The sequence below is a fragment of the Tauraco erythrolophus genome, chromosome 7 (genome assembly GCF_009769465.1).
Source record: "Tauraco erythrolophus isolate bTauEry1 chromosome 7, bTauEry1.pri, whole genome shotgun sequence".
NCBI lineage: Eukaryota > Metazoa > Chordata > Aves > Musophagiformes > Musophagidae > Tauraco > Tauraco erythrolophus.
Window position 1 is genome coordinate 27,095,004 of NC_141471.1, and position 15,448 is coordinate 27,110,451.

At 41.9% G+C, this 15,448-nt stretch overlaps 1 protein-coding gene across 1 annotated transcript in view; it reads right to left on the reverse strand.

Annotated features, from left to right (window-relative positions):
- Positions 1-15,448, reverse strand: part of CALCR (calcitonin receptor) — a 77,422-nt gene that overhangs the window by 40,282 nt on the left and 21,692 nt on the right. Inside the window, exons 4-6 of the mRNA XM_086614793.1 lie at positions 15,114-15,226; positions 10,556-10,647; positions 2,323-2,449 (exon numbers count right to left, since the gene is read on the reverse strand). Of these exons, the coding sequence (XP_086470919.1) occupies positions 2,323-2,449; positions 10,556-10,647; positions 15,114-15,226 (332 nt within the window). The remainder of the gene's footprint in view (positions 1-2,322; positions 2,450-10,555; positions 10,648-15,113; positions 15,227-15,448) is intronic.

Genomic DNA, 15,448 nt, shown 5'->3' on the forward strand with positions numbered 1-15,448 from the left:
TGAAGTAAGGAGAAACAAAATGTGTGATTTTTGAATTATTCTTCTGCTCCTCTATTTTTTAACCTCCAGATGGTCCCTGGAACTGGTGATGTTTTCTTTAGTCTATATATTTCCTGCTTTAATTAGCTTACTTAACCAGTAAGCTTTAATTAGCTTACTCAACCAGAACACATTTGAGAGACGCACATGCGATCAGATAATATCGGGTGCTAATACAGGCCGGTCAGCCTCACCTCTGTGCCTGGCAAGGTCATGGAGCAGATTCTCCTGGGAACCATGCTAAGGCACATGGAGAGCAAGGAGGTGGTGGGTGACAGCCAACATGGCTTCACCAAAGGCAGATCGTGCCTGACCAACTTGGTGGCCTTTTATGATGGGGTGACAACATCGGTGGACAAGGGTCGACCAATGGATGTCATCTACCTGGACTTGTGCAAAGCTTTTGACACTGTCCCGCACGACATTCTTCTCTCTAAACTAGAGAGGCATGGGTTTGATGGATGGACCACTCGGTGGATAAGGAATTGGCTCAATGGCCGTACTCCGAGAGTAGTGGTCAACGGCTCGATGTCCATGTGGAGACCGGTCACGAGTGGCGTCCCTCAGGGGTCCGTGTTGGGCCCGGCCCTCTTCAACATCTTTGTCGGTGACGTGGACAGTGGCATGGAGTGCACCCTCAGCAAGTTCGCCGACGACACCAAGCTGTGTGGTGCCGTCGACACGCTGGAAGGGAGGGATGCCATCCAGAGGGACCTCGACAGGCTGGAGAGGTGGGCCCGTACCAACCTCATGAAGTTTAACCAGGCCAAATGCAAGGTCCTACATCTGGGTCATGGCAATCCCAGGCACAAATACAGACTGGGTGGTGAATGGATCGTGAGCAGCCCTGAGGGGAAGGACTTGGGAGTACTGGTGGACGAGAAGCTCAATATGAGCCGGCAATGTGCTCTTGCGGCCCAGAAGGCCAACCGCGTCCTGGGCTGCATCAAGAGGAGCGTGGCCAGCAGGTCAAGGGAGGTGATTCTCCCCCTCTACTCTGCCCTCGTGAGACCTCACTTGGAGTATTGCGTCCAGTTCTGGAGTCCCCAACATAAGAAGGACATGGACCAGTTGGAGAGGGTCCAGAGGAGGGCCACGAAGATGATAAGAGGGCTGGAGCACCTTTCCTATGAGGACAGGCTGAAAGAGTTGGGGCTGTTCAGCCTGGAGAAGAGGAGGCTCCGAGGTGACCTTATAGCGGTCTTCCAGTACCTCAAGGGGGCCTACATGAAAGATGGGGAGAGGCTGTTCAGGAGGGCCAGTTGTGATAGGACAAGGGGTAATGGTTTTAAAATAGAGGGAGGTAGATTCAGGTTGGATATTAGGAAAAAATTTTTTACCATGAGAGTTGTAGAACACTGGAACAGGTTGCCCAGAGAGGTGGTGGATGCTCCATCCCTGGAGACGTTCAAGGCCCGGTTGGATGAGGCCCTGAGCAACCTGATCTAGTTGGAGATATCCCTGTTCCTTGCAGGGGGGTTGGACTAGATGACCTTTGAAGGTCCCTTCCAGCCCTAACGATTCTATGATTCTATGATTCTAATGTTTAATTGCTTTCACAAAATTAGAAGCCGATAAACGGTTAAACTGTAATGGAATCATCTTATTAGAAGACAAGCTGATCAGTGTTGTGACATAACTTGAGAGATTCCTAGGCATACCTTCATTTCACATCAGCCAGGGCCGCTGTAACAAGGGTGAGCACAACGCGATTGCTCTGTTAGAGAGCAAGTCAGACTGGGTGACTGAGATTTGCCACACATATATATCAACCAAGGGGCTGGCACAATTTGTATCACTATCTAAGAGCAGCAAAGCGAGCTATTGCTTTGATTTATCACCTCCCAAGGAAAAAAATGCAGCAAACAGATTTTGGGGGAGGGATTTCGAAAAAAGATGTATTGCTCTCCATCTCTTCCCCTCCCCAGCATGTATGTCTGTGAGAAAGGACAGGTGGCCACCAAAGGCATCTGTCCCTTTGAGGGCTTTGTTGGGAAATGTCATGTAGTTAGTGCTGAGAGCTGTGAGGATCTGACACACGTTTGTATGGACAGGCTGGCTGGAGGAAATCTGAGGCCTCTCCCTCTTGTACCAAACTCAAAGTTTTTTGTTGCTCGGTGAAAGAGCTGAGCAAGATTTGAGTGAAATTCTCAGAACCTGCACCCTCTGTGCATATTTTACCAGATGGCTATCACTATCTGGTGAATGGGAATGTCTGGTTTCGGTGTGGCCATAGTCATTTTACTTGGGTGTTAAGATGGAGAGGAGTCATGCAGTACTTACAGGATCCCTTTTTACGAGGCCTGGGTTAGGAACAACAGCAATGAGGTGGGCGATCGTAAACACAGAGTTCAGCACGTAAGAAAAAAACAAATTCTTATGCAGTGTTATCCTTTGACAGCTGAGGCTCCTGAAAAATATGTAGCACATGTTGTAAATCAGTATTTTTCTTCTGATGTCACTTTAACAAGCTCTTTCTGGCAACAGTCTCTCAAGAATGCCTTTTGGCAAGGCACAATCGGAAAATACATGCCTTGCATCGCAGCCATAACCTCTGAGAAATTTTTGGTTTTGTTTTTACACCTGTTTAGTCCCACATGCTTTTTAGACGATGTTGTAAAGAGCCATCCGGCTACATTCTCAACCCTTGATGCCTTTCTTTATTTCATGGTAATCGAGATATTAAGTGGTGAAGCAGAACCCTGAGAATTATTAGATGCGCATAATACAAGTAATGAACATCGGGAATAGTGCTTTATAAGTAACTGCTCCCTGGAGATGCAATTTCTCAAATATTCAGATGAAAATTATTTGCTAATTTAGGAATTAGTGGTGAGACAGGACAGGAACTTTGGGCAGGAATCCCCTTAAATTACAGGGGGATTTGGGTTGGTATCCTGCATGTTTCTAACTCCAGCTGAGATCCAAAACCAGAAGAGGTTGTTTTCCTGCTCAGAAGGAACAGCAGTCTTTCCTGAATGACTGACTTTGGGGAAGGCAGGCTTCTGCTAATATAGGTCGCCGAATTTCACAAGAGAGGGTCGCAGAATTCCTATGCGACCAAATCATGACTGCAGTTTCAGACTTGAACCATCTTTCTAATTCATGCGCAAATCCTCATGCCACCTCCTCGGCTATCGGCTATCCCTGACGCAGAGAACAAGGCCTCCCCCTCCCCTTGCCCCCCCACCCCTTTTTGCCCCACAGCACTCCATGCCCCAGAGCACAGCCCGGGGCTGGCAGGAGGTGATTGCAGAAAGGCAATGATGGAGTTGTTAGATAATGCTGTGATGAGTGCAGTCAGTGATCACTGAGAGCAAGCAGGCAAAACGCGTAGGTTTAGAGCTAAGGAGAGCACGTATCGCTGTCTTTTGCAGTCTGGAATGGAGCGCAGCCTATGGCTGGCTGCTGTGCTGCATGTGGAGGTTAACACAGAATGCGCTTTCTTTAAAAACAGAGAGCTAATCTAACCAACTGAACTCTTTTTTGTTTTTTTATCTATTTTCCTATTTTAGCTCCTTGGTCACCTGACATTTTTTCTTAGTTCTCCTTACACCTATTTTCTGAGTCATTGGATGGAATTCTTCCTTTAGCTTGAGGTTGTCTTTTGTTGACCTCCTTATTTATCAAGACATCTTCTTTGGTTCAGGATGACCACGAGATGCAGGCCCTGGAGGCTAGGAATGAGAGTATCTCTTTACGCTCACCCTGATTTTGTATGCTTCCTTTAGCATCAGCTATTGGCAACTTGAGAACCAGATATGGGACTAGGTGCGCTTTGTTTGATCTATTGTAGGACAGGATATTGGGCAAAACAGACCATGCTTTGGAACTATTTTTCCTACACTGTGTTCTTGTGCTTACTCCACTTGTATGTGCCCCCATCACAAATCTAGTCTAATGTTCCTCTCTGCTCTTAAGCTCTGGTGGCATTTATCCAGTCCTGAGTCTTCCTTTCTTCCTATTTTCCATTGCTACACTTTGCCTATGCTACTAATCTCACTTATCTTGGGACGCTATCATGTGCCTATCACCATCTGCCTTTGTCTTGCAGTTCTGAAAACAGGATTGCTGCCATGCCCATTCTGTTCCCAAGAAACAGAAATTCCTCTATTACTGATAGCAGTATCTTCAGCTCCTCGCCACAGAAAAGCAGACCCTTGCCTCTCCAGCTTCCTCTCTACATGGCTATCGGTACAGAGAGACAGCCTTTTATGACAATCTCTGCCAGGCACATGTGCCTCTATGCCCATTTCTGTCCTTCCTCACGGCTCTGCTTGACTTTTGCCAGTCTTGCTCCTCTATTAAATTGGAGTGTCCTTTACTGAATGTTGCCTTCATCTGCTGTCCAAGCTCCTTTCCCTGACTGCCTTCCTCTCTCAGTTTTTCTCCTGCATTGCTCTCCTCCTTTCCTCTCAGTATTTCCCATCGTTTTCCTTGACTCCAGCTTTCATGTTAAAGACCCATATGGATCATTAAGCGTATATTTCCACACCCTCACTTTTTAATTTGACCTTCAGTGTTTACCACCAAAATGGCATCAGCGCCTGCGTGACTCGGTCTGCACTGAGAGGAGAACATTTAGCAAAACCAAACTCCTTAATTGATTCTTCCTCTCTGCTGGTTTTGACAATCATCTGCAATCTTCTCCTTCTCTGACTTCTCTTAGCTCTCTTCCTGCCCCTCTTCCTGATTTCCTAATCACTCCTTTGTGATGTTTTTGAAGGCTCCTGTCACCCCGCACTCATCTTTCTGTATGTTTCCTACACTACTCTGTTAATCAGCATGCAAGAAGGCATCACTAAGTCAGTTATCCATGTCTAAAACTCGTGTTTTGTGTCACTATGTGTCACTACACTATCAATTGTGTCTCAGAGTTTCAGAGTCTCCTACGTTTTCCGTGGTTCCCCTGTGTTTCACATTTATTCTATGTCGTCTCTTGCATTTCCTTGGACAGAGATTGGTTCTTCTATATACTCACAGAGTTCCTCTTACTTTTGAGTTCCTATCTCCACTTCTCTCCTGCATCTAGGATACTGTGACTTCCAAGGAGCTTTTAGCATTATTTTTTTCATAGATCTGCACTGTGAATCTGTCATTTCTTCTCATTCATGAATACTGAGAATACTGATTTTCACTCCCAGTCAGTTATGTTCCATCTCCTACCAAATTGTTTTGTTTTCAAATTATTTTCATGCTTTCTACCATGCTCTCCCTTACCCCTGGGGAAAACTCCCAACAAACTTCCACAAATTATGCTTCCACTCATTATCCTTCTTCAACTCCCTTTAAAAGCCTTGATAACAATTAGACTGCAGGTGCATTCACAACACATCATTATTCTGGCAAATCTAGACTTCTTGTAGTCCTCATCTGTCTTTATACAAACATCTTTATTTTAATAATTCAATTGGAAGTGATTTGGAGCCAGGAGTCCCTTTTTCTTGTGTGTTTTATCATATAAGATAATGGAGTCTCAGTTTGCAATTATAAAAATATTGTGAAAATGTGCTGATGCATATAACTGTTAGACAATCTATGAATACTCTATCTCCTGTTATGAGTTAGTATTGCTTAGTGATGCTTGTCACTACTGATTCAGCGTTCCCTTCCAAAAGTACTGCAACATCTGTGATGCCAGATCATTATCAATCTTGATACCCAAACCTGAAAGAAAAATATATCTCTGACAGGAAAGACTTATATATGAGAAACAACAGCCTCTGCAAGATGTTTGTTGCTGCCTCTACAAAGGCTATTATACAGTCCTGAAACCATCTCTAGCTATCTGATTGACTACCCGTTTGACAGCTTGCCTGCTATTGGAGGTCAAATAATCTATTGCTGTCATAGCAGATGATAGAAAACAACTGAAGGTAACATGAACCCTGCTCCCGTACAGCTTTATTCTCACTTCCTTATGATCGTAGTTTGGTTTCCTCTTTGTCCTCTCATTTTGCAGTGCTTTGTTCTAATTCCTTTCTCTACTTCTTCCTATAACCTTTGTGTCATGGATTAGTCATAAAAAGGGAAGGAGAAGTGGAGGAGGAAAGAGAGGAGGAGGTGTGTTACTGTCTGGAAGGCTGCTGCAAAGATGAGTCTTTCAGCGTGGCCTGGGATGGCTCAAGATCGTGCGTTGTCCATGACTCAGAGCTGAGAGTGAGTCAGCCAGCCTTAGCCTGATCCTGCCTCACTGGCTGCAAGGAATCACCTTCCTGGGCCATTTTGGGTAGCCAATTTAACAAGATCCTGTCTTTACTGTCTCAAAGAACTCTGAAGTCTGGGTATAGGATTCCAGAACAGATGACACTCTGCTCCTCTTCCCACATTTCTCAAAGCATTACTGTGGCTGTCGTTTGTGCTCCTTATCTTTACTCAGATGGGAAGGGAATTCATCAGTTCACTGGGCAGTTTCTAGCTATCTCTGTATCTGATTACTGCTCATTATCACAGTCACTCAGCAAACTGCCTCTCTGGAAATGAGCAGAATTCACAAACCTGTATTTTGGATCCACCTACTTTGAGCTTGTAATTTCAGACTCTTGTAGTCTATGAAAAGTCCAACCATTTCATTTTCCTCTATTTTGCAGACTCACTCTTGGTGGTGGTGATGTTGGCGGCTTGTTCTTTTACTACCCTCCCTGTCTGACAGTTGAGGCACAGACATCTAACTGTACAGCCCTAAGATTTATGCTAGCTTCTTCCTAAGCATATCCTTTTCCAGACTATATGGACACCTTCGTCCATGGTTTACCTGTCTAGAGACCAGCAGCAAATGAAGTAACCAGGGAGAAGCTTTGCATAATGTTACTAAGAAAATTACTATTAGAAGGCACACAACCTGAACATATCCATAGGTATGTAGTACATATAGATTAAAATTGGGACCAGAAATAGGCTAAGGTGCCTCATGTAAGATTTAGATTAAATAATACTGGGACTCAGGCTAGAACTGATTTAAGCACTGGCACAAGGTATCTGGGGTTTTATGGAACACCTTTCTATGCAGATTTTTAGAGCAAGGCAATCATCCCTTGTGCACTGGAGGCGGAAGTTCAGTAAGGGGTTCTTTTTATCCCCAAATTTATGCAATTAAATACTGTGCATGTATAAGCTGGAATATTGTGTTTGCTATGTGCTGATGGATTCTACAAATCTTCGTACATGTATTTGTGGCCAAAAAAGCACATTTCAGAAACTCAGATAATGAAGTTGATGATATCTGACAATCTAGCATGTAAAGTCTGTTACATTGCATTGAAGTTTTTCACTTATGCCGCAGAACATTACATCTACCAATTCCAAGACACTTCACAAATGCCAGTTAGTTTAGACACATAAAAACTCTGTATTAAAAGAGTCATAGTAAATGTTTAAAACTAAATGACCATGACAGAAAATACACTGGGTGTACTTCATTATGATTCCTTGGCCTTACAGGTGACAAAAAGGAATAGCTGAATGTTTATAGAAATACCCTTTGTTTCAAGTTAAGGCTGCGAGATAAAGGAATAGAAAAAATGACCAATTCTTCTCTTTTCAGACTTGGAAATTTCAGTGTGAAAAACTGCTTTGGAAAATAAAAGTTCTACAGAGAATGAATCCTGGTCTTTTTAAAAACAAGGCATATATATGGAGTGCACCCTCAGCAAGTTCGCCGATGACACCAAGCTGTGTGGTGCCGTTGACACGCTGGAAGGGAGGGATGCCATCCAGAGGGACCTCGACAGGCTGGAGAGGTGGGCCCGTACCAACCTCATGAAGTTTAACCAGGCCAAGTGCAAGGTCCTACATCTGGGTCATGGCAATCCCAGGCACAATTACAGACTGGGTGGTGATTGGATCGAGAGCAGCCCTGGGGAGAAGGACTTGGGAGTACTGGTGGACGAGAAGCTCGATATGAGCCGGCAATGTGCTCTTGCGGCCCAGAAGGCCAACCGCGTCCTGGGCTGCATCAAGAGGAGCGTGGCCAGCAGGTCGAGGGAAGTGATTCTCCCCCTCTACTCTGCCCTCGTGAGACCTCACTTGGAGTACTGCGTCCAGTTCTGGAGTCCCCAACATAAGAAGGACATGGACCAGTTGGAGAGGGTCCAGAGGAGGGCCACGAAGATGATAAGAGGGCTGGAGCACCTTTCCTATGAGGACAGGCTGAAAGAGTTGGGGCTGTTCAGCCTGGAGAAGAGGAGGCTCCGGGGTGACCTTATAGCGGTCTTCCAGTACCTCAAGGGGGCCTACAGGAAAGATGGGGAGAGGCTGTTCAGGAGGGCCAGTTATGATAGGACAAGGGGTAATGGTTTTAAAATAGAGGGAGGTAGGTTCAGGTTGGATATTAGGAAAAAATTTTTTACTATGAGAGTGGTAGAACACTGGAACAGGTTGCCCAGAGAGGTGGTGGATGCTCCATCCCTGGAGACGTTCAAGGCCAGGTTGGACAAGGCCCTGAGCAACCTGATCTAGTTGGAGATATCCCTGTTCCTTGCAGGGGGGTTGGACTAGATGACCTTTGAAGGTCCCTTCCAGCCCTAAACATTCTATGATTCTATGATTCTATGATGTATTTGTTAAATTTGAGTTGGGAGATTTGAGGGCTTATTTTTGGCTTTTATTGTTCTAAAAACATGAACCAAATAAAAACAAATGATAAATTCTGACCTGTATACAAAAGTCATGTTCTTTATCTGTCTCCTGGAAAGACAATTAATCCCTATAAGCATTCTATGCTTCTGGATTGCAAATATGTCTTTGAGCTGCTGAAATAGACTTTTGTGAATACAAAAAACAATATTATTTCTATTGATGATAAAGAAAGAAAAAAAATGTATTTTGGATGCTTATCAAGGGCTCAAATCTGTTAACATTCATGTAGAAAGAAGCTTACTAATACTCTCACACAGGCCTATCTGTGTTCTGGCACAATTTTAGCTTGAAATAACTTCCTACAGTCTTGAAAAAGTATACTCTTACAACAACAAAGTATACTCTTACAAACAACAAACAGACATTTAATTACTACAGGTTGCCATTATTGTGCAACTATTCTTCATAAAACTCTGTAAAGAAGCTTGTGAAGAAAAAAATATTTTTTTGTGTTCCCCTTTCCTTGTATTCTTGACTACTCAAAGAATACTGCATTCTTTGAAGAGTTTGAGATTTTTCTGTATTCTTGAATGAGGTAAGTTTTTTGGCAATAAAAGTCTGTCAGGTTACAACTGTGTGTGTTATTCAGAAGCAGTTGTAATTGTTTCTCATATTACTCTTACTTTGTTTCCCAGTGTGAAGTGTGGGGAAGACTCCTTTGTGTCCTTGGAAATCTTCATTCCAGTAAAGTTGGAAAACTTTAGCTGGTCTTTTCGATTACCTTGCAGTTATCTCCAGATATACTCTATTGATGGTTAGCATTTCCCTATCTCTGGTCATGAACAGATGGTTTGGCTGTCTGATTACCGATGCACCTTTACTGAAATCAGTAAGACACCATCCCATTTGGGTTCTTATACTGTATGTATCATTCTGTTTCATCAAAGTATCTGTAAACGGACATTATAATCCTGATTTCTGAATGTGCTCTAAGTCCGACAAGTTTGCTGTTTTTAGAGATGTTATGAAAGTGAAATACCTTAAAAAGATTGCTTAAGAGCTAGAAGAATATAGCCTATGCAAGTTGTCATAGCTCTGGATGTACAATAGCTCAGGATCTTGTCCATTGTTTATTCTTGAATATTTGCCCCAGTGCCTTTGATGTCTCCTAGCGCTTACCATTTCCTTGAGCTGAAAACTGACAACTGCTCCCAGACAGCCCTTCACTACTGTTTGTGACTGAAGCTGTGGCTACATGTCTGATGGCAAATTTGAGCTCCCTCTGCTCCTGCACTGCAGACACATTAAAATATATAGCATGCAGACAGGTTCACCAAGGGACAAGATTTAAATGGTCAGTTAAGTTGCCATACATAAGCTGCAATGCTTTCAGTGAATACCAGTGTAGTTTCCTTTAAATTTCTGGTACAGCACATGGCTGTTTTCCTTTTAATGATGATGACAGGCTACACACTAGTGTCAGATTTACTCTTAGTGCTGAGTCCTGTAAACACCTATTCCAGTCAATAGCTCAGTCTTTCAGCATCGGATGAAGGTATTCCTGTCCTTCAGGAGCTGGGGGCTCCACGCCACTGCCCTGTGCAGCCACTGCACCTGCCAGGGGCTGGACATGCCCTTCAGGGAACAACAGGCAACTGGTAAATGAAGGGCCTTACTGCATCCCCAGTTACACCATTTCCCTGTGGGCTGCACTTTTACACTGGTCTTGATAAATCTAACAGCATGATCTTGGCTACACACCACCAGGAGATGTCCCACTGGCAAGAGAACCCTGTGCTGAGATTTTTTAACTGGGATTGTATAAAAAGGCACTCAGAAAAGCTGTTTCTCACTGTCATGTCCCCTTCCAAGCTTTCCTCTGGTTACCACTTGAGATCCCTCAGGGAAAAAAAAGACAGTGTCTGTAAGAAACACTTACTTGAAATAGAAGAAAATTGCCAAGGAAATCAACAGGGATGTTATAGACAAAGCATGGCCAACGATCGCCATATAATAAAGTATGAACGCCATCTGCAATTTAACAAAAAGAAAAGGCAAACATGAACAATTTGCAGGGAATAATCTACAAAATCGACCTCCCATTTTTTACTTCTTTTTTTTTCCAAAGTTCTTTTTCAATATACTTTTAATATCACCAATCTATTAAATAGCATGACTCATGGTCTAAAGATGAGATAAGTGTTTCTTACATGAGTTGATCTGTTTCTGCTGCACTGAAGTAACTGGTGAGATTCCTGCTCACACTATGCATCACTAACTTTTCTGAGCTCTGGGAGAGCACAGCAGATATAACACATTTGGATTTTCAAAAGGTCCATGACAAGTTTCCACACACAAATAATTATTAAAGAAAATAGGTTGTTGCAGGATTGGTGGAAGGCTTTCATGGTTCGAAAGCAGCTTAAACAACAAGGATCAAAAGCTTAATTGTCCCTTTTGGAGAGGAGCAAGTGGTTAGGTGCCCTCAGGACTGTTATGAGTGCTGGCTTTTTCTTCAGTATATTCATCAGTGACCTGATGCAGAGAAATCTCTAAATTTCTAGGTGATACTCAGGTCTTCCAGGTAACAGTGAGGGACTCCAGAAGGGCCTCACATGACTGAGGGGACAAAACAATTCCATATGAGCTTTAAAAAGTGGGGTGATACACCTTGGGACAAACGATCTAAGCTCTGCCTATACAATGCTGAACTCAGAACTGGAACCCAAACTCAGGAAGGAGATCTTGGAGTTGTCCTGACCAATTCTCTGAATCATTGGCTTAGTATGTAACGTCAGCCAAAAAGTCAACAAAATGTTGGGTGTCATCAGGAAAGGCACTGATGGTAGAACATCCTTGTGCCTCTGTTTAACATTTACACATCTTAAATACATGTGTGTTTCTCATCTCCATATCTTATGGACATGGCAGAGTTAGGAAAGGTGCAAAGCAGGCACCTAAAATAACCGAGGTAGAATAGCTGTGTCATGATAAGTGGGTACAAGTGCTGGGATTCTCCCCTTTGGAGAGGAGAAGTCAGAGGGGGCTTATGATTAAGGCCTAGAGAGTCATGAAAGCAGCAGATGAGATGAAAATTATCCTCAACTCCTACCACACTAGAACAGCATTCTCTGAGACAAATTCTGGTTCACACTGATGTGAACCTTGCTTATTGGGCAACTAGATGGTCTCAGTGCTGTGAAGCCAGTAGGCACTAACAGATAATCGGGCTTTTACTTTGACTGGTATCAGTGAAATCTAAGACAGGTCATTTGTATTTTGTATGCCAACAGTGAAACGAAATTGCAGGAGAGCACCTGGGCTGCAGAACATTGCCATATTCAAATGTCATACTTTGGTCTCAGCCAAGCTCTTAAGAACCACTCAGCTGTAAGAAGACCACAGGAGGCTAAATGTCATGCCAGGCTTCACCATTGCCTTCTTTTCTGAAAGCACTAATATAGGAGCAGCCTGTGCTGAAACAAAGACTAGATAGCAGGCCTCAGTTCCTCTGCTGGGTTTATTTTCTTTTCAGCACCACTTCAATAATTTTTCTTTTTTTATGCATGAGTAATACTCCTTTTTTCAACAATTAGATGATTGCCTTCTGTAGCCCTAAGGTTTACTGCTCACATTTTTTCCGTGTTTCCAAGTAATTTAAAACTTTTGTTTGAAAACAAATATGAATAAAATTCAGAAAATGAAAGTGCACATCTTCTTATCTAGTTTGTTCTTCAGTCATTTTAGATTTAGATTAGATCTAAGGAAGAAATTCTTCACTCTGAGGGTGATTCTTCACTCTGAGGGTGGTGAGGCACTGGAACGGGTTGCCCAGAGATGTTGTGGATGCCCCATCCCTGGAAGTGTTCAAGGCCAGGCTGGATGAGGCTTTGAGCAACCTGAGCTAGTGGAAGGTGTCCCTGCCCATGGCAGAGGGTTGGAACTAAATGATCTTTGAGGTCCCTTCCAACTCAAACCATTCTATGATTCTATGATTTTACAACTTTGGAATCAGCTCCTGCTTTCATTAACCTAAGTGGTGTTGGCCTGATTCAGATTTAAACCAAAGTCACGTTTACACCGTCCTGACCATGTAGAAAAGACCTGATCTGAGTGTAAATACAACTCACCAAATCATGCAAATCTATGCATATTTACTGTAAATACCCTAGATCTCCTAGTTTCCCTTCACAAGACTAATCACAACATTGCTAGTGAGCGCAGATGCTTGACAACTTGTTCTGAGAGCACCAGGAACCCCAGACAGGGAGGACGAGAGTGCCCAGAAGATGAGACAACTTTCTGAATACAAAGTAGCAGGAGAGAGTTTTACCTGTATGCATGTGACATTTCTTCCACTCCATGATAAGTGGTTGCTATGGTTTTTCATGATGTTAGATCGATATAATTTTAAAGCCTGAATAAAATTTACAGATGAACGGTTCAAAAATATGTTGTTTTGCAGCCTATCCTGTATATAACCCTTAGCCTGAAACAGCCAGAAGTAGGAAAGGCTTCCAGATAGTTACATGCAAGTCCATGTGCATCCCAGAGGACTCTTGGTTATTCAAACTATCTACCTTTCAGCTAAATCAGTTTAATTGTATATCTGGGACACAGCAATAGCATTTTTGATTACTTCATGTAAACTTACTATGGTAACTGTTCAAAAAAGCTTTCCAAATATAACAACGAAGACAGATCAGAATGGACTGAACCATCAACAAACAAAGCATATGGTCTACCACTGCGTTTTTAAGAACTGCCTACAATTTTTTTTTTTTAAGTGATCTGTCTCAAAAGTATAGCATGTTGGTATTTCCAGTTAAGTTCAAATAAATAAAGAACTATTTTATTAATTTCTGCGCTCCTTGAACAGCCAATTTGTCATGTCCCTTCTGACATATAGGACTCACCAAATACACTGACTCATCAAATTTTTAGTTTATGCAGATTTTGTCATTCTAGGCTTAGAAAACTGCTAAAAGAAACACTAAAATGTTTTTTTTTTTTTTTTTGCCTCTTTAGAATTCTTCACGTGAGGAAAGAGAATTCTCTAATAGGAATACTTCCTACTCAGTTAATTATATATCTGTAGGTACAGGGAAATAGTCTGCAAATGAAGCATGCTCCTGTTTTTGAAGGCTTGGATTAAAGGTCATCATCTAACTTGGCATTTCTGTAAGACAGATTCTTTCTGCATTTTCCATCATTTTTTTTTTTCAGAAGAATCTTGATACGTATAATTTTCCTTTGTGTTCTATCTGCACTTTGCTTGAATGATGTTCAAAATTGTTCTTCTGGAAGGCATGGATAATAGGTAACAGAACTACATTTTTTGCCTCCCTACATGGGCCAACATCTGGAAAAACTATATTTTTACAGTGCTTCCATTTAATGCCTCTGTGAGCTCAGATTGTTACTATTATTCTCTCTTTGTCACATAGGTAAGCCTCGTTTTACCATGATGGTTCCTCATGCTGCAAAAACTTTTAGAATTCACCTCTTGCCTAGTCCAGCAGACTTTTCCAAGGCCCTTTAGACTGGATCATTACTAAATATAACCACATACTGCTTTTTGGCTGCATGAAAAAAGATCCTAAAACACAAACCCCAAATCAAATAACTTTTTGACTCTTTTCCTTCCACAATTCCAAACAGTCACAAGTTATTCTGTCACAAATCTGTAACCAGATTTTCCTGGAGCTCCACTCACATTTGAGAAATATGTTTATTTTCATAAGCTTCCTTAATTTATTTCTTTTTAAGCTTTTCTCAGATTTCTCTCTCCTTGTTTCTTTTGGTCCTTTTATATTTAGTTCTCCTCTTTCAGCTTAGCAACTTGATTTTGGAAATATTAATGTAAAATGCTTAATTCATTATTGTAAATAGTCTCAATGACTTCAGTCAAATCGCTAAAGTTAAATGTGTTCAGGCTTGTAGGATTTTCTGGATTAACGGTACCTTCATAAATATTTCTTTTCAAAGGGAGTGAGTACAGGGTGATATTCTTTGCTTAAGAAAAATTATTCTAACTTACGTTAATATTTCTAGCCCTGCAGCGAAGACATCAACCTCTTGGAAGATACTTGTTACAGAAAGCAAAATTGAAATTCTAAAGGACATTTTGTAACCATTGGACAACCAGGGAAAATCATCAGAATTAAAAAATGCATTTGAAAAACACTGCAAAACCTGTCATATGAATTGCTACTATATTATCCACCCTGTAGCAAACCTATACTTAGGTTTGAGTACTCACCAAATAATTTTGATAAACTAAAATCACATTTTTAACAATGCTGTTAATGTTTTTCATGATGTTAGATTGACTTTTTTTTGTTTAAACCAATGTTTTTTTAACAATGCAGTTAAATTCTTGTGCAACAAATAAAGCTAAAGATGAGGACTATTCTGATCTCTCTCATATGTGTCTTACCGCTAGCTCAGCTCAAAACCATTCCCAAACGACCACTGCCTTTTTAACTGGAGCATACCTTCAATTTTTCAGAGGTGAAAGAGTTGCACAGGGTATAGTTGGACCAAGTTCGGTTGCTCTCAGGATGGCGGAACCAGTTCCCAGTTTCATCACAGTATTTTGAAGCCCTCTCTGAGGATAAATTGCAATAATAGTAATTTCAGTATATGCATAGTACATATTTAAAAATCCCTTAGAAAGAATGTCTATGTTTGGAAATAAAACGACTGTGTAACAAAATGCAAAGGATTTTCAACTTGTAGAATTAATACACATTTGTCTGCGTTTTGTTTTTTTTTTTCTCAGAGATTTATCTGATGGTACACTTGTCATTTACCTGTCTCTTTTCGTCCT